This window comes from Marmota marmota, unplaced genomic scaffold, assembly GCF_001458135.2.
Source record: "Marmota marmota marmota unplaced genomic scaffold, marMar, whole genome shotgun sequence".
NCBI lineage: Eukaryota > Metazoa > Chordata > Mammalia > Rodentia > Sciuridae > Marmota > Marmota marmota.
In genome coordinates this window covers 32,271,084-32,291,488 of record NW_026000240.1, presented here as the reverse complement: position 1 = coordinate 32,291,488, position 20,405 = coordinate 32,271,084, and the positions used below count along the sequence as shown (strand labels likewise).

Here is a 20,405-nt window from a genome sequence, read left to right as displayed (position 1 = left end):
GACATCTATAACTTTCTACATTATTTATATATTCCTTTGGGGTTGATTAATTTTGTCTACCAAACTATAAATTCCCTGAGGCTAGAAACCATGTCTTACCATTCTGAAACACTTGCAGTACCTAGCATAGGTCCCTCCTTGCATGACTATCTTCAATGTTTGATCATTAACCATTTTTTGTATCAAATATAACATTCCATAATATTCAATATTATTTATTTTAAAATAAAACAGAAAGCTAAGCTGAAGATCATACTGTACGGAGTGTCAACAACATGCCTAAGTGACAACAATGTTATTTTAGAAATCATTTCTTTTCACCAAGAAACAAAAATGAAACCAAGACTATTGCCAAATCTGATGTAATCTAAGATAAAAAACCAAAATGTTTTCCCCTTGAACCTCAATGGTCACTTGTGTGGGAACAGGTGAATGTGATTTTTAAGAAGAATATAACTAAATTTGAAAGTAACCAAAAAAACACTTGGTAATAAAGTCTAGATAACTTGCCAGCCTAGGATGAACATTTCCCTCTAGAGAAAATCAATTTCACACAACCGCTCAGGTGTGGAAAGAAAAAACTAAGATCCCAACACAACAGTCACTGTACATTTCTTAAGCCACAAAATTTGACACATTTTCTCTGGTTACCAAATAAAATGTACAACTTAACTCCATTTAAGTATAAAGACAGATTATATCACAAAAGTAAATTGTTTATGGTCTTTTTTCCGTTTTTTAGCTGGGCTGGTAAATAATATTGACTTACATCACAGAAATAGGTTAAATATTCCAGGATACTTATTTTAATTAGAATATTTATGACTAGAGATGATGTTTACCAATTAAAAATTTTATTTTCTAAATCTTTAAATCACTAACCTCAACCAGAATCTTCCCTGATCCACATCAAAAGCTTGTAAGAATTCATAATTTTTAAAAGTCTACACATAAGCATACTATGCATTTCTTCTGAGAGTTTTCCAATTAAATTTTTATTAAGATGTAAATTCAGAAAATCATTTTTTAAATCTACAAATCAAATAATGAAGAGTAACTCTGCCACATTATAATGGGGCATGACTGTTAACATGGCTGAGCCACATTTTCATCTTATTTCTAAATTTCTTTTAGAACTCAGAATATAGGAAGTATTTTCCCAAAATATGAATGTTAATAATTGCTAAGTGGGGGGTCTATATGTTTTCTTTTGAAAACAATTTTCTAAATATTATACCTTTTTCTTGTAGAATATTAGTAGATGAAAATGTTAAACTCTCCAGAATTCAAAAGCAGTTTACTCCAAAAAGCCTGACATTCAATGAGAAAGCAGCATGAAACTAGGAAGGTAAAAACCTGGTACTATAAATAGGGAAAATGAAACGCAATTGAGCTAAATTATTGACTGGCCAAAAATATGACACTGCCAGTTTGTACTCAGAGCTAAAAAGATCCAAACCCCACAAATAATGACTTTAAGATTTCTACTAATTGCTTATTTCTCTGGGTTTCCCAAGTGATAGCTTTACCCTTACTTTCTTTGTCAAGTATAAAGTACATGTTGTCTGATAAAGTATATGTTAAATATCTTTTATCTGAAATGCTTGGGAGTAGAAGTGTTTCAGATTTTGGAAGTATATGTGAGCATCTCCCATGAAAAATTCATGAGAAGAAATGATCCAAAATCCAAAATCTGAGTTTAAGATTTTGGATTTTCAGATTAGGGACACTCAACCTGTATCAGCTTCCTCCATTACATTCTAAGATTAGGCACCCAGGCTGGAACTTTTACCAGGTGGTGGTGGTTTACTCTCCCATTCAGCATTTTCCATCATCTGCTTAGCTATCCTCTCAGCATTGCACTGTTCCCGCTTTTGTTGTATGAGCTGCTGAAGTTCAGTCTTACAAGTTGTGATCCGAATCTGGTAGGTCGATGGTAAAACTGTACTACTTAAAACCTGTATTACTGGTTTTTTATTTTGGACATTTGTTACTTCTGAAACCTGCAAAATAAATAGAATTATACGTATTTATGTCCTAAGTCAAGTATATGTGATGATAAAAATGGACCAATGTTCTATAAATGTGTATACCAACTTCTTATTCTTGCTAATATACCAATTTTAAAATCCATTTAAATACATTTTTTCAATGAAAACCTACAGTTAACTACAAATGCTACATTTCTTTTTGTTTTAAAATGCTATATTTCTAAACCTCTCCATTACATTAAAACATATTATAGCACAAAAATAACATTACACAAAAATTTTTAGTAATCTAAGTTAAAATAAGATATGGAATTTCAATTTATCAGTCTGTTTCAATGGATATTTTTCACTTAAAATATGATTGACTAGGGAAGAGTTACTTTATATTACAAACTAATTAGACATATATAAAAATTATCACATGTATCACACACAGAAAATTTGGGACTTCTTCCCAGAAGTATTCTTACTACTATGTTATACTAGAGAATTAAAAAAGATTTAAAAGGTTAACTGTAGCCTAACTGTAATCACAGTTCATAACATCTTTTATGTTCATTTATTTTTTCAGTGCCGGGAATTAAACCCAGGGCCTCATGCAAGCTAGGCAAGCATTCTACCATGAGACACATCCCTAGCCCCTCTGTCAACAACTCTTAAATGAGAACTTTTTGATGATTTTACTAACTAGATTCCTCCTTGGCTTAAAATTAGTGAACCCATCTTAGAAAGAAGTAAGTCCTCCCTACAGGACAAGTCACCACATTGATTTTCTTTTTATTTTTTTAGTTGTAGATGGACAATATCTTTTTTATTATCTATTTTTATGTGGTGCTGAGGCTCGAACTCAGTGCCTCACACATGCTAGGCAAGCTCTCTACCACTGAGCTACAACTACAGCCCACCACATTGATTTTTCCAGTAAAGTACACAGACTTTAAACATCCAAAACAGCAAAACTGAATTCAAAGAAATAACCAAAACTTCTACCTAGGTGACAGGTACCTGTGGAGAAGTTGACAAAGGGACACAAATGCCTGCAGAGGACTCAGATCGTCCTGGAGGCTTCCCAGTCTGAATCAGCTCCTGGTCACTTCCTTTAGGCAGGGTTTGTGGGATGTTCGCTGGTTCCAGTGATCCAAACATGCTTTTCCATTCCTCATTTACATTTGAGTCTTGTTTTACATGTTTTCTAGCTATGAAAATATATTCATAATAGTTTTGTCTGAAGGTGGCCTTTAAAACCAAAATAGGTTTTTACTATACACCCCTCCTTTTATTTTGGAAGGAAGGCAGCAATGGACTTCATATCCTATCTGTTCTTTTGGATCTCCACTTCACTCGGGGACTTCATATCCTATCTGTTCTTTTGGATCTCCACTTCACTCGGATATATGTTTCAACTCATTAAATCTCCCTTCATCTCCAGAACAGATGGAACAAATGAGCTTCCAAGATTGTGAATAATTAGTCCTAACTATTTCTAGTTTCCCAAAGCTAGCTCAGTTTCAAAGTAACTACTTTATCTAAAGAAACAATAATAAAAACAACTTTTTCATGTCACTGACCACAATGCAGTACATGCCCTCTCTACTCCCATATCAGTTACATGGGAAATATAAACAAAAAAAAGGGAAGAAATTAAAAAATCAATTGCTATGTAGCTAGCTCCTGTCTACAGATGAGAAATCCTTTATTTTTATCTTTATCCAACTATAAAAAATATATTAAGTAACACAAAGTTCTAGCATTACCAAAGTATATTGTGAATTGCTCCCCAGAATTCCAATATCCTGATGCAAAGTCCTAACAGGACCTCAGATACTTTATAGTTTAAAAATATACTATCCATATTATTTAGTAAAAACAGAATACATACTGTTGGAAAACATGCCTTTTCTCCTCCTTAACTAAATGCCTTGAAAATTAACTTAACCATTTCCTCTATTAACAGATATTTATATTACGTCCTTTTTCTTTCTCTATGAACAGTCCTATTTATATATGTTTCTTCACATGCCTGTCAATATTTCTTAGGATAAGTTTTCAGAACTGAAAACAAGTCAAATAGGAAAGACATTTTAAATTACGGCAGCTAACATTAAAATGCCTTCTAATAAGAATATATTCAATTTATAATTTCAACAGTGTATGAAAATGCTTACTTCCCTATAATTTTGCTAACACTGGGGTATCATTGGTCTACGCCAATTACACAGGAAGAAAGGAGCATCTCACTGTTTTAATCTGCATGTACTTTATTATTTACCATTTCATATGTTTGCCTTTCAGTTCTATCACTAGTCTGCTTAAATCTTTCACCCTTTTTGTTTTGGGGTACTTGCTTTCTTATTAATTTTTATGAGTTATTTATACATTATGGATGTAAATCATTAAGATACAAATACTTCATCCTAAATTTGGCAACTAGAGTTTCATTTCAATATAATTCATTTGCTATCCTCAAAATCTGATACTAGAACAGAAGAAATTTTAAAGGCATGTACTTGGTAGTCAATGTATCAGTGAAATGAATATGCACAAAATCTTACAAACTTCATACAATCAATGTCAATGTCATCAAGATCTGTAAGTTCCAAACTTAAAAACTTCAAATGACTAAGGATTCTCTGGTCTCTACTCTTTTTATTTCATTGTTAATAACAAAGCTATCCTTTTAAATTCACTGGGCATCACTTACTAATAACAAAGTAGAAAACTTTACTTCTTTTTACATAGACTACTGGCTGTAAATTGGTGGTTAAAGGATTAAAAAATAGAATTTCACCTTCAATCACACACTTCCACAGAGGCAACATTACTTTATAAAAGTATAACTTTGGAAGGCCCTACTGTGATTGGACAGGTCACTTAATCTTTTAACTGTGAGTTCATTTCCTCTTGTTTCCTCCCCAGCATCTCCCTACTAAATAATGGAGTTACTGCATTTGAAAGCTCTCTATCTGGAAAATGGGGCTTTTATTCTATTATTAATTAGCTAAAAACAACTCTTATATAATAACAAGATAAAGTAGTAAGACAAACATAAACAAATGTACTAACCCCGTTTGTCATCTGGTTCTTGTTTGGTTTTAACAAGATCAACTTGTCTCCCAGTTATCCCTAAAGCTGCCAAGTCAATTACACCTTTCTGACTACTATCATGAAGATGGCTCTGGTCTATTATATTTGCTTTTGCTCTATTAGATTTCATCATGAAGTCTTTCAGTGCCAGAAGTTTGTCTTCCTCTTCCTCTGTCATTCCCTAAACCAAATAAAACCATACATTTCAAGTTATTTTCAAAAGTCGTAACAACAGGACTCAGAATGACTAACAAAGGAAGCAAGAATGACCCAATTTAATATAAAAAGAATCAGAATCATGAAATGATGTAAGAAAACAAAAGAGAAACAACTATTAATAATGAATAATATATCTCTACTGGAATCTCCCACAACTCTCTTTTAGGGCACTGTCTACTTTGTATCATAATTTATATTTTAGCTTTCTTCCTAAATGGCAGCAAATATAATTCATCCTTGATGGAACTGGAAACTATGCTAAGTAAAATAAGCCTGTCTCCAAAATTCAAGTGTCAAATGTTTTCTCTGATATGTGAAGCTAATCCAAAATAAAGGGCAGGGGGACTAAAAAAAAGAAAAAGAAAAGAAGAAATATCAGAAGGAATAGACAAAGGAGAATGAAAGGAAGGTGGGACGAATGAGATAAAGTCAGTGAAATGAATCTGACCTAACCCTCCTATGTATATATATGAATATACCATAGTGAATCTCACCATCCTGTACTTCCACAAGGCACTAATTAAAAAAAAAAAAAAATCAGTTGAGTAGAGGGAAGAAAATAGGCGGTGGGAGGAAGGGAGGGGAAGAAGAAATATTGGAAATTGAATTAGAACAAATTATATTCCATGCTTTTATAATTATGTCATAGTATTCTATTGTCATGTATAACTAAAACAAAAAACAAAAAATTCATCCTTGACATTTTCAAAGAACTTTACATAAAGTTTGATGTCCAGTAAATCTTTAAAATTGTAACTGTTGAATAAACAAACATTTATTATCTAAACAAAAATTATGAACATACAATATGAAGCAAAAGAAAGTGTATCACTTCAACCTTGCTCCTGTTTGTGTTGAGAATACTAAATGAGCCAGGCGCAGTGGCACACACCTGTAATCCCAGTGGCTCAGGGGGCTGAGTCATGAGGATTGAAAGTTCAAAGCCAGCCTCAGCAATGGTAAGGTGCTTAGCACCCTAAATGAGAACCTTGACTCTAAGTAAAATACAAAACTAGGGCTGGGGATGTGGCTTAGTGGTTGAGTGCCCTTGAGTTCAATCCCCAGAACAAAAAAAAAGAGAGAGAGAAAGACTGTAGGTGAAGGCATTCTGATATCTATCTAAAGCATTCTACATTAGGAAGTGACAGAAATTCTGGCTGAACTACTAATGCTAGCATCATACCCAGGACCATCCTACATAATAGCTATGGTCAGAATGCCTGCATTCAAATTCTAGTACCATTAATCTGCAAATGTAACATTTTTGGAAATTTCTCTATTTCTCTGTATCTTTATAAGTACAGATAATTACCTACAACCACATTGTAAGGTTATAGGGAAATTTTAATGCACTAATCCACCAAAGATATTAAGAAAGGGGCAGACAAGAAACACTAATCATCTAAATAATTAATTCAATAAACAAGTTAAATATTCAGGTAAATGTGGCCATTCTGCATTTTCTTCTTTCCAACCATCCACAGAATTCCATAGTACATCTTTATTATACAAATAAATAAAATAAAATACATCATGTAATAAAACGTCAGTTTCCCTAAGGCCTCTAGCTACAATCCCACTATGGTTTAAAGCAATATTCACAATTCATTTGCACAGTGTGACACAAACCAATCCTAGAAAGGACAGAAAGTTAAGATTATGGGATAAGATTATATTTAAGCATAATAATCATAAAGGAATCCTTGACCAATTTTTAACCAGTATTAACCCACCATTCTAGTTTCTTTTCACTTCTCCTCCTAAAATTCTGGTCAAGAGGACAAGCTTACAGGTATAGTGAGTTCTACTCTTTTTGTCAGTCTGTGTTTTAGTCAACAAAAGGTAGGACCATAAAAAGAAATGAAGTACTGATACATGTGACAATATAGAGGAACTTTGAAAACATTAAGACCACTGAAACAAGCCAGACATAAACACCAAATGTTGTATGATCATATGTGAAATGTCCAGAATAATTAAATCCATAGAGACAGAAAGCAGATTAATGGTTCTCAGGGGCAGAGTGGGAGGGGAGAATGTGGAATGAGGATTAATGGGCATGGGGTTTCTTTTGGGGATGATGAAAATATTCTGGAATTTAACAGTGGTGATGGTTGCACAACTGTGTGAATACACTAAAACACCAAGGAATTGTGTACCATAAAAGCATGGTATGTGATTTATATCTTAATGAAAAATGTTAGTAATGCACCATTGGGAGAGGAGAGGGAAGCGGCAGACAAGAATATTTCAAGAAAGAGGCAGATACAATGGCACACAGCATAATCCCAGCAACTCAGGTGGCTGAGGGAAGAGGAAATCAAGTTTGCGGTCAGCCCGTTCAACTTAGCAAGAACCTGCCGCAGTCTGGCTGGGCACAATTCAGGAGCCACTTGTCAAAAGAAACGAACTTTATTTTTAGAACCACACACCACACCACACAGCTCCTCAGGAAAAACCCTCAGAGCCCAACTGCCACCACCCGCTTCTCACAAGCCTCTCCACCTCCCCCACTCCTCCTGCTCTTGAGGCCGATTGGCTGGGTCGCATGGGCGGAGCCAAAAAAAGTCCCCCAATGAGCAGCTCTGTAGTCTGAAAGGGCGGGGAAACAGCCCAATGAGCATCACCGCAGAGGAGCCAATCAGCCAATCATCAGCTGGCAGCTGGAAGTTTGCTGGGGCCCCTTCGGCTGTGGCTCTCAACAAGAACCCATCTCAAATTAATAAATAAAAAGGGCTGGGGATAAAGCTCAGTGGCAGAGCACCCCAGAATTCAAACCCCAATACTAGAGGGAGGGAAGAGAATATTTCAAGAAAGGAAAACTATAGGATAAAGTTGTCCATGACCCTAAATATACAAATACTTAATAAAGTATCAGCAAAGTAAATCCAATATACATGAAAACATTTTACAAAATTATAGATTATATAGTTATTATTTATGATTTGTATAATAAAGTCATACACACACACACACACACACACAATGACACAATTATGTTTATTCCAAATATTAGCACATTAATACAAGAGAAAACCCATACAATAATCTTAGTATATTTAAAAAAGACATTTGACACAGTGACTTGGGAGGCTGAGGCAGGAAGTTTGCAAGTTCAAAGGTAGCCTCAGCAACTTAGCAAGGTCCTAAGCAATTTAAAAAGACCTTGTCTCAAAATTAAAAAAAAAAAAATTAATAAAGGACTGGGGATATGGCTCAGTAGTTAAGAAACCCTGGGTTCAATCCCAGGTACCCAAACAGATAAAACAAAAAACAAAAAAACATGTCATGGTGGTGCATGCCTATAATCCCAGTGACCTGGAGGCTGAGGCAGGAAGATTGCAAGTTTGAGGTTAGCCTCAGCAATGCAGCAACACCCATCTCAAAATTTTAAAGAAGGGCTAGGGTATTGCTCAGTAGGAGAGCATGACAGTTCAATTTCCAGTACCAAATAAATAAGCAAATAAACAAACAAATAATTTTAAAAGTTAAATCAGTAGCAAAATCACATTAACTGACATAATGTTGAGAGCTTTCCCTCTGAGATGAGAAACATGGATGTCTACTATCATCAATTCTGTTTAATACTATTAAAGATCTCCTCAGTGACTTAAAGAAGGCAAATAAAATCATTAAACTGGAAAAAATGAATATTCACACACTATGTGACTAAGAAGTTACACTCAAAAGAAATACATAAGCAAACTATTAGAACTAATAAGTTTTATGAGTTTGCTGGATATAAGGTCTGTATAAAAAATTTTTCATATGCCAACTGTAAACAAAAAAATACCAGTTTAAAAAAATCAAACACCCAAAGATTTATAATAAAATATGTATAAAACTCTGCAAAATAAGACATACATCATTACTGAGACCAATTAAAAAAGACCTAGTAATATGAAAACATATACCATGTTTAGGAACTGAAAAAAATCAATACTGCCAAGACGTTAATTTTTTCCTATAAATTCAATGAAATATCAACAATATACCAACAGAGCTGATATGAAATATCATATGGAAAATGTATATGAAAATGTAAAGGACCAAGGAGAGCTAAGACAATCTTGAATAAGAAATAAAGCCAAGAGAGTTTGTTCTACCTGAGATTAAGCCCAAGTTACAGAGCAATACTACTACAAGCCCATAAACAACCCACAGACTTCTGCTTCTAGTCATGATGGAGTAACAGGGACCAGATTTACTTTCTCACTTTAAACAACTTTAAAACTGGACAAAAATATGAAACAACATTTTTCAAGCATGGGAAAATAGGGCTGCATCTCCAAGATAAAGGTGAGTCCCATTACTGTTCCAGAATACTACCTGGAGTGTTTCCAGGCCATGGCTCTGGAAAAGAAATTAAGAGTACAAAACATCTGGTTCAAGAGACAGGTCAGACTTCAAGAACGCCACAAAAGCTAAAATTTGTGGGGCAGAGAAATGAAGAGGGATCTGCCCAGAGCGAGAGCTTCAAAAACTATATGTGTGTGATGAAGATACCTGAGAAGAAAAAGAGCAACAGGAAAGAACAGTAGGCCAAATGATTCCTAGAACACAGGGCTGGGAATAGTCCATGTTCTCAGCAGCCAGAAGTGAAAGAATATAATATACACAGAGCATCGTGCTCACAAAGACTGTCAGTAGCTGGGCTAACCTGGCCAACTAAAGCTTGCTCTAAACCTGGCCTAACAAAGCTTAAAAGTAAGGTTTTTAAAAGGATGAAACTAATTCCCAGTGATTGTATGAGAGAACAAACTCAACACTATATAAAGGTATTCAGCACCCAACACATAAAATTCACATCAACAGAGAAAGAAACTGATGGCTGAGGGTCAGGGAATGGAGGAAAACTTACATTTTATCACATATCTTCTTATACTTTTTCAATTCTATGTTTGTATTTATATTGCTCAAATTTACTAAAATTAAAAATCCATTAAAAAGTTAAAAATTTCATTTTCTTACACAAGCAATGAAATCACTCTGAATTCTTTATTAGCACCTGATTAAATGGATACAAATAAAACCGGAAGCTCTTGTAGATGAGCTCTAACTAAAATCAGCCCTGCCATGTGTCATCTCCTGATGGTAAGTCCTACTGAAAATCTGGAGTCCAACTCCCATAAGAATGATGTTCCAGAAGTGTATTTTAAGTATTTTAAGTCTATTAACTGGAACTCTGAACATATTTTCCTATAGGAACAATGCAAGGATAGAAAAGCCTATGTTACCCATATATACTTTAAGTACACAGCTGTCCAAAAAACTGTTAAACCCCAAGTTAAAACAAAATAAAAACAAAACTATGAATAGAGCTACTGCTTGCAAAAGCTGAAAAAAATTATCTGTACAGCCTTGACATTAGGAACAATAATTCAATTCCTATCTCCAAGGGCTCCCATGGCTCCCATGGCTCTAAGCCTCTGCTAGTAATCCTAAGAAATTTAGGTAGTATAGATACCAAAAAGGATGAAGTTTAAAAAAAAAAAGTCCTGCAAGGGGCTGGAGGACATGATCTACACATGAATTTCATCCTAAAGTCTGTACAAAACCCAAGCTTGCTTCTCAATCTTAGCTTTCTGTTCTGATTATCTTATATGAGAGACAACATGGAATAGTGTAGGAGCATGTGCTTTGGAGTTGGACAGGTTTAGGTTCCAATGCCAATTTTGAAACTTATTGTACTGCGCAAACACAGGCAAGTTAACTACTTTGTGTCTCAGTTTCTTCATCTATAATACAGGGATAATAAGTTGTTCAAGTTTGTTTTTAGGTCACAAAATATGAAAAGCACAACTACAGCAGGTCTTCCCAAAAATGGAAGCTAGTGTTGCTCTGCTGTTGTTTCTTCTGAGGATCCCAGAAGATCCTGCTCTCCCTTCTACTAGCAATGCCTGTCCCTTGAACAGAGTATAGTCTTCTAATGTTTATGAATCTTCTAATGCTATGAATCTTCTAATGTTATTATCACCAGAAACAACATAAAACAGGTTTATTTTTCCTCTTTTGTCCACTCAAATGAAGGCCTAAATGACAAATATACCAAGCACCCAACATTTCAGAAGAATGGAAGCCAGTGGATGGTTGTGCTTTTGTCATGGTACTCAGTCATAAGGGCTAGCATGGAGACAAGAGCAGTAGTGGGAATGCCTGGGAAAACAGCAGGTAGCAGAAAACAGAAAGGCCATGAGACCTGCTTCTTTTTGCTCCCTCCTTTCACCCAAGACAATTAGTTAGAAAATGAATGCATTTTCTCGTCTTCTTTTCTTGTTAGACAAGAGATGACTGACAAATATTCTTTCCAAAAACATTCTTCAGAATTAAAGATAATCATTAACGTAGTTCCTCAGTATCTGCCTTACTTCTGACCATTTTTATTCCTGTCTTGACCCTCTGGGTCCCACACATCACTCATAAAAGAGGAGGCTAAATATAGACTTAATATTTCTAAAGCTGTATTACCAAATCCAAGTAAAATATAAAGATTACTTCCTAGTTCTAAGAAAGAGTTAATTGATCCAAACTCACAGGCTTGGATGTAGCAATTTATTAAAAGATATACTCTAAATCCAAGTTACTTCAGTTTTTTGTATACAATAAGAACTTTATAAAAATGTGGACTGAAAAGAAACGAAATTTTTACATATTGTGTATATGTTTTAAAATATTTCTTCTAACTGGATTTCACTATATTTTGGTGAAATATAAAACAAAATCAAGAATATTACTTAAATCTAAGGTTATTTTTACTTTCTCATTTACTTAGCCAATAATCACAAAAGAAACTTAATAGTTTTCCTATAACTCTTTATTTAGTTCAACCAAATGCCTTATAGTCACCTGCACAGGTACCAAAGCAAATGCATATTTGCCATATTTATTTTCATTTGTTATGATGTAACCTAATCAAAAACATTTTTAATATTTAAGTGAATGCTTCAAGATTTTATTAAATTTGTATTTAATTAAAAAAAGATTTCAGAAAGGTGATACAACCTGTGAGAGCAATTTCTTCAGAAGCTGTGCTATGGCAGGATCTTCAGGTGGAGGGCAGTCAGGTAGAGACCCATTTCGTTTCTTCTGACGCATGTGAAGATGTCTGAACAAGCTACTAATATCTTTAGATCTCAAAGCATAATCAAATATAGAACGACTTACTGGCTCTTTTAAAACACTGAGCAGGACAAGTTTTCTTTCAATCTATATTAGAAGAATAGAAAGAATCAGTGAAAAATACTTATTTTCAGATTCAGTTAAATACAACCTGTGTAAGCTAATACAGGTATTTATTTTCTAAGAAAATGAAAGATATCAACATTTGCAATATTTGCAAAAGAAAAAAGAATAGTAGTGAGCTTTAAAGGTTAAGGTATTTCTTACTTTTCTCTATTACCACTGAAATACACCTCTGTCTATCATGCTCAAAGACTAATAATAAATATCCATGCCAAAATTTTTCAGAAAGTCAAAAGAACCTTTTCTAGATCCAAACATGACAGAATACTTTCTAGATCTAAAAAACACCTGCAGTTCAGAGGTCTAATACATAAATGCAAAACCAGAGATGATAAGTAACCACAGGTCTTCCCTTCAGTTTCCACATTTTCCCAACAGATTCAACCACTTAATTAATATTTCTTATATGCTCTCTCCATAGATATCATAAAATTCTTCCTTTTATTATCACTAAGAATATTTTCCGGGGCTGGGGCTGTAGCTGAGTGGTAGAGCGCTTGCCTCGCTCGCGTGAGGCCCTGGGTTCCATTCTCAGCACCACATAAAAATAAATAAATATATATATATTGTGTCCATCTACAACTAAAAATTTAAAAAAAATTCCTTGTTGATGCATATAATAAAAATGATTAGCATTACTAACATTAACCAAAAAGGATCTTTTTTAGATTTATTCAATTAGCTAATGAGTTGGTCAGTGGAAACTTGCACTAAAGGTTATCTTTTGTCTAATCCAAACTGTAAAAAGGAAAGATTTATGTAGCAAATGGATAATCTTACTCTCTATTCCTGATCCCTGCTTTCAAAATATAAAACAGTAATAAAATAAATAGAATAACTCATGAAAAGGAGTAGGCACCTCTATCCCTAATTTCCAAGAGAGCATAAATAAATATCCAAAATGAAAAGGCATACTTACTAGTAGTGTTAACCATCTTCCAAATATACAAATTGCTCTTATATATACACAAATTGAAAAACAATTCTACAAACTCTATGAAATAAAGAATGATGATCCCCAGAAATGGATGAATCTGAAAATAAAACTGACGACACAGCACAGCCAAAGATTCCTATTTGACAGAGTATATCCAATGTCACTTTTTTCAACCAAAGGAAAGACTCACTGATATAAAAACATAACAAACCAGAGAAGCACGTAAATTTCCAAATGGAAGATGGAGTTTTAGTAAAAGTAGGATGCTTTAACAGCCAGACTCATCCTTCAGTATTCTATTCAAGTTAGATATCTATTTTTATAGTTAGCTGCCCAACAAGATGAATGATATAAACACTGATAATCAAATAAATTTGCTTTGCACTAATGACAGATTCAAAGTTTATTACCAGACACAATAAGGCTAGAAGGAGGGGAAGGGAATCATTATTAGGTTTTTAAAAAAGAAACCAGAACCAGTTAGTGCTGGTAAAAAGAGAGAGAGAAAGAGAAAGACAACACACATACTAATTTATTATAAATGATAACTTGACTGAAATCAGTTATACTTTTCACTTTAAGAACACATATTTTACATTATGTAAAGAAAATAAAGCATGAACTACTGCACACTATATTATGTGTGACATAATATTATCTTGAACTTTTCTCAGCTATCAAGGTTGCTTGGTCCGTGAACATTAACTAGCTTGAAAGGAGTATGAAGATGTTATAGTCCAACTTAAATTTTTAAAAACTAAGAAAAGAAGAAGAAATCAGTCTAGTCTTTTTATTTTTAAGAGACACATTTTTGTAAGGAAGATTGACTCCAAATTAGAACATGTATACCTGTATTATTGGTTGGGTAATATATGGATCAAGATAAGGCATCAGTTTACAGTAGACATCAGCTGTACTTATTTGATGGGCTACCACTGTGATAAATCCCACGGCACCATAGCGTATCCATAGATTAGGATGACATAGGAAAGGGGCTAAAGAAGAAAAAAAAAGTTATGTATCAAAGCAGTTTCACAAATAGTTTCAAACAATCAGGACAAATTCTTGACTTATAACAAATTCCATAGAGATTATTACCCACATAACCACAATGTTACTATAAGATTTCGTCACATACTCAATTCAGCTGTGCATAAACTCAATCAACTGAATGCATAGTTATTATTATAATATCCCCTTACCACAGAGATAAGCAATACCATTAAAGAATAAAAAGTTACCTATTTTCTGAGAATTTTACATTTCTTACATTTCCACTTTTTAGCCAGAGCTGAAGATGTATGGTCACCTACTCACTTATAACACTAGATTAACAAATACTGACCCCAGACATGAAGTCTTAACAACATAAAGCAAATGATTAACTCTTCCAATTAAACTCCCACAAAAGATTAAGGACACAGTATCTTTCATACAAGAAGCAGAGAAACTGGGAAGCTTTTCTTCTGCAAGCCACAGCCTTACAATTAAGGGACTAATTTGATCTATCTGGAATTATTTTTAAATGCAGGGGTTTGAATAAACCTAACACATAATTCATAATTTCATTCACAAAACATCATGAATGGAAACTAAAAAGGTAGAAAACATCATGCCCATTCTTAAAAACTACAAAATAAAATAAATCAGAAAATTAAATCAATGTCTTCTCATCCCTTTTATGTATTAAACATAAAATTAATGATTTCAACTAATCAAAATTAGACTAACCTGATTTAGAATAAAATTCAAACTTCTAAGTGCAAAAAAATTTCACTGGCTATGATTGTGCAAAGATATTTATTTACAGAATATTTATTCCATAAGAAATTTACATTTATAAATAAATAGCACTACATGTTGCTAATACTTAAGTAAAAGAGGAATTAGAAAAGATTCATTTAAGATCCCTCTCCTAAGTTCTCTCATTTCCATTTCTTCTAAATTCACAAAAAGTTTTGTTATTTTATAAACCTACAATCTGTGAACCATCAAACAAGGGAGGGCTGGTATTTTCCCTCTGACAAAGAGGGGAAATGAAAACTGAAAAAATCATAAACCTCCAGAAAGTATCTAAAACCATAATTGCATGACAGAAGTTGGGCACTGTGTCACACTAAATTATTGATCTCAAGTCTTAACCATACATATGCAATGTGTATGCACTTAGGGTATGCAAGCATACCTTCTAGTCCCTTGCTCTTTCAGCTCTATCATCTTGCTTGCTTTGGCCAATGCATGCTACCAAACATTAGTCCAGAGGGAAACTTGAAATGTGCTGCTTAGCTAGGATTCCTTCTCTTGTTTTTGATATCATCATAAGAATATAACCTAGGTAGCCACAATCATTATAACCAGGGCCACATAAAGAGACAGATGGATCACACTCACCTAAGACAATCTAGAGATGCATAGCCTGAAGCAGAACCACCCATACAACTCATAGATGCATGATACATTTATTTAAGTATTTACTGAGATTTTTGCAGTTGTCCCACATACAACATTATTATATCAATACTAGACCATGTCAAATACTCAAAAAACAAGAAGCCTCGATCAAAAGAATTTCTTATAAACCAAAGTATTTAATCTTTTCTCTATTCCACACATTCTAATTCACTGAAGACAAGCACAAGAAGAAGACAGTATTTACATCTAAGTGAGAATAACATAGCTTTTTAAAGAGCTGCCAAAGAAATCATAATAATCTCTGTCAAGAACATCATTATCTTTCCCTTTAAAAATCACTACAGGGGGCTGGAGTTGTGGCTCAGTGGTAGAGCACTTGCCTACCATGTGTGAGGCATTGGGTTCAATTCTCAGCACCGAATATAAATAAATGAAAAAAATAAAGGTCCATCAACATCTAAAAAATTTTTTTAAAAAAAACCTCTAAAGCAGTGATGTAAGCAAAATGGTAGAATAAGACAGTTCAGCTTTCACCCTCTTGCAGAAAAATCTATTTAACAACTATTCATATAGGAAATATATGAAAGCCAAAGAATCTAGGTGAGAGATTGCAGCACTTGAGTATAAGCACAAAAATAAGAAAAGATTTACTGAAGAGGGTAGAAAGGACATTGTTACATTACCTTACTCAAAGCCTGGGAAGCACAGCCTGGAGTGATACCTTTTAAGTGGAAGTAGAGTTAAGTGAGCATCCAGCTTTGCCAGGGACCACAGCACCAGGCTTACCCCAGTGAGAAACCAGTGCTATGGTTCAAATGTCTCCACCAAAACTCATATTAAAATTGAATAATCACTGTCAATTATTAACAGGGTAGAAACTTAATTCAACTATGGTATTTGGAGGTGGAGCCTCTAGGAAATAATAAAGGTTTAATTAGGCCATAAGGGTGGGACCTTAATCCAATGAGGCTATGGATTTATAAGTAGGGAAGGCCTGAACGAGATTGCTCTGCTTACCATGTGATGCCTTCTACCATGTCATGATCTGGCAGAAAGATCCTCATCACCATATGCCAAGCAGATACTGGCACCATGCTCTTAGATGTCCAGAACCACAAAGTAAATAAGCCTCTTTAAAAAAATAAATAAATTACTGTGCCTTTGGTATTCAATTACAGCAACAGAAAACAGACTGAGATAGGCTGGGAGTGTAATCTCAGTGATACAGCACCACAAGAGGAAGAGAGAAAGGGAGAAGGGAGAGGAGATGGAATGGGAGTGAAAGAAAAAGAAAGTAGATTGAAACCCAGGTTCCATGCATACCCTTGCAGTCTCAGCCTCTAGGTCAGTCATTATGGACCCAGGGCCCAGGCCCACCTCCATGGATTCAGACTCCATATCCACCCCAAAAGACCCCAGCATCAGGCTACCCTCTACAGACCTAGACTCAGGCTCAGGCCTAGGCCCACAGCCAGGCCCAAACCCAACAACCCAGGACCTAGGCATAACCCAGAGCCAAAAGACCAAAGTAAACATTTCTCAAAAGAATACATACAAATGGTCAACAGAAATATGAAAAATATGTTCACTGTCACTAATTAGGGAAATGCAAATCAAACCAACAAAGAGGTATAACCTCACATGTCAGTATGGTTAACTATCAAAAACACAAAAGACAATCTGATCAAGATGTACAAAAAAAGGATCACCTGTACACTGTTGGTGAGAATGTAAATGAGAACAGTCACTATGGAGAACAGTAAGAAGGGTCCTCAAAAACAAAGTGAACTACCTATGATCTATCAAAGTAAACTATCATCAAAGGAAATTAGGTCAGCACCTTTGTAGATATATCTGCACTCCAATATTTACTGCAACATTCTCACAATAACAAAGAGAGAGAATTAGCCTGTGTCTATTGAAGACTGAATGGATAAAGACAATGAAATACTACTCAGTTTTTAAAAAGAAGAAAATTTTACCTTTTGCCAGGTCTGACTTTCCACCAATTTTCCCTGCCAAATCATTCTGCAGAAATTAAGTATCGTATGTAAAAAGGAAATTTTCTAAGATTACATGTCCTCTCAATACACAAAGCCTACTGGCAATATTACATTGCTTTCTTTCTTAAAGTGATAATACCATTAAAAATTCAAGATATTCTTAATTTTAGCATTTGCCATATGTAGTTGTTTGCTATAATTCTGCATTTTCAAAGTTTGAGAAAAACAGATCCTTGTATAAAGCTCAAGGAATAAATTCCTTCCATTGGTTCATAAAATTACTAATAGTACTTTCAATACTATGAATTGTTTACTACCAAACAATGCAAGAACAGATGTCATAAACAATCTTTCACATCCAGTGGTCAACTTGAATAATGATCAAGTGCCCTAAAACTAAGGTGTTTGGGGGTTATTTTGTTTTCGTACTGGACTAAGGTGTTTTGGGGTTATTTTGTTTTGGTACTGGGGATTGAACTTAGGGCCTCATAACTCCTAAGCATGTGCTCTACCACTGAGCTACAACCCAAAATACACTTAATCTTCAGAATAGTAAACACCTTATGCATATCATGTTTAAAAAAATAATAATAAACACTGAGTTTTTTCAATGGTCACAAAGATTTAACAACTGATGAAAACAAAACAATACTTCCCAACCTGAGATGAAGGAAATAAGTCCACCTGTCTCTTGCATACATGCATGCATAAATGTACACATACACACACAATCAATACTTAAAATAATAAAGTTACAATGATAAAGTTACAATAGAAATTTTATGAAATTATTCCCATACCCTGATTTTCCCATTCTAAGTTTTCAAAACAGAAACTCACCAATATCACTGGCAAATTCATAGACATGGGGTTTTTGTAGTAGTCCTAACTGGCACATACAGGTAAGTGCATTAAGAGCTTTCACAATAACAAATTCCTCAGCATCACTGAGACCTTGTTGCAGCAGGGGCTTGAGAATCGAGGAGCTTTGCCAGCCAACATAGGCAGCAACACCTGAAAATGAAGAGCAACATTACACAATTACTCAATACCTGAAAGTATACATTATCACTATATAAAACATTAAAATTAATCAAAAGCCAAATATATTGATCAACAACTCAGGAAAAACACTGCACTTCCTACCCAGCATAATAAATGAAAAAGACCCATACCAAAGCAAATCACCAAGAAATTCTGGGACATCAAGAAAATGCAAAGATCCTAAAAACTTACAAAAAGGAAAATATAGGTCTCCTAAAAAGGAATAAGAATCAGACTGCCATCAGATGATCTTCAGCATCAATGGAAGCTAGAAGACAACAGAGCAAGACCTTCAAAGTTATGAAAGCAATTCTATACTCAAACTGTCAAATAAGAAAACAAAAAGTTAAGTCATTTCAAGACATGCAAGGACTACAGAGGTTTATTTCTCATGCAATCCTTCCTAAAAAATGTTTGAGGATAAATTCCAGTGAAATAAAGAAGATGGAAAATGTGAACAATGGTAGATGTAAGCTAGGAATTCCAGGGGGGAAAAAAGATGATGCTAACAAAAACCCAGAACTCAGTCATCCCAAATTATAAATAAAAGCCAATAAACTTCAAGAATGTCATGAAGAAAAAAAGTGAAATAGATTATAAGCAACAAATAAAATCGTTAAGAATGAAGCTAAATATTATAAATATGAAGATAGTATATTATTTTTCTCTAAAAAAGGAAGACAAAGGAATCTAAAACTCCTGGACAAATAAAAGAAACTTAACATTAAATAAATTAAAATGTGTAATATAGTCACAGAAAGAGGGAAAATAGTATAATCTACTGACATTGCTACACACAAGCTCAAGTTAGGGAAGGTTCTTGGAACTCGGACTGTGGTGAAATAAATATACTACTTGGCTCTACATTCAAAAAAATTACATTCATAATCATGTAAACTTTGTCCTCCACCTTTAGACTCAGTCTACACAAAGCACAAAAGATGTTACTATGATTACAAAACAGAAGGTAAATATTATCCTATGACAATGAAATTGCTATTGAGAAGTCAACTGGAGAGAAAGAAAAGAAGGCATTAATCCTCTTGTAGTACAAATTGAAAGTAGGGCAATAAGACTAGTCTGAATTACATAACGTTATAACAACAATAAACAAAACTAAAGCACTCTGGAAGATAATAATCAACTGACAATTCAAAAACTGACAAGGGAAGAGAAATCAAGGCATGGTTAGGAGTCAGTTCAATCTTCATCTGGCATAGAAAAAAATTCAAGAGATAGCATTGAAAGTTTATAATACTGAAAACAGTATTATGAAAATATTATTTAGAAATACTGGTAAGAAATCATCTGAAGACAAAAGTCCCCAAACACAAACCTGGGTAGTGCCTCTGTAAATCACAACTACTGCCTTCCATATATTACATTATATATTTTGAATAAACTAGATAACTTACAAAAGTATATTTCCCTTGTGACAAAAAGTAATTTCAGAAATGTTTCCTTTAATAAAAG

General features: G+C 34.1%; 1 protein-coding gene across 5 annotated transcripts in view; it reads right to left on the bottom strand.

The window, feature by feature from the left end:
* Window positions 1–20,405, bottom strand: part of Pik3r4 (phosphoinositide-3-kinase regulatory subunit 4) — a 79,799-nt gene that overhangs the window by 33,220 nt on the left and 26,174 nt on the right. For all 5 annotated transcript variants that reach the window (XM_048794214.1, XM_015487069.2, XM_048794217.1 and 2 more), the window contains 6 exons: window positions 18,729–18,902; window positions 14,323–14,468; window positions 12,297–12,500; window positions 5,055–5,256; window positions 2,997–3,187; window positions 1,793–2,003 (listed from right to left, as the gene is read on the bottom strand). In XM_048794214.1, coding sequence (XP_048650171.1) covers window positions 1,793–2,003; window positions 2,997–3,187; window positions 5,055–5,256; window positions 12,297–12,500; window positions 14,323–14,468; window positions 18,729–18,902 — 1,128 coding nt within the window. The remainder of the gene's footprint in view (window positions 1–1,792; window positions 2,004–2,996; window positions 3,188–5,054; window positions 5,257–12,296; window positions 12,501–14,322; window positions 14,469–18,728; window positions 18,903–20,405) is intronic.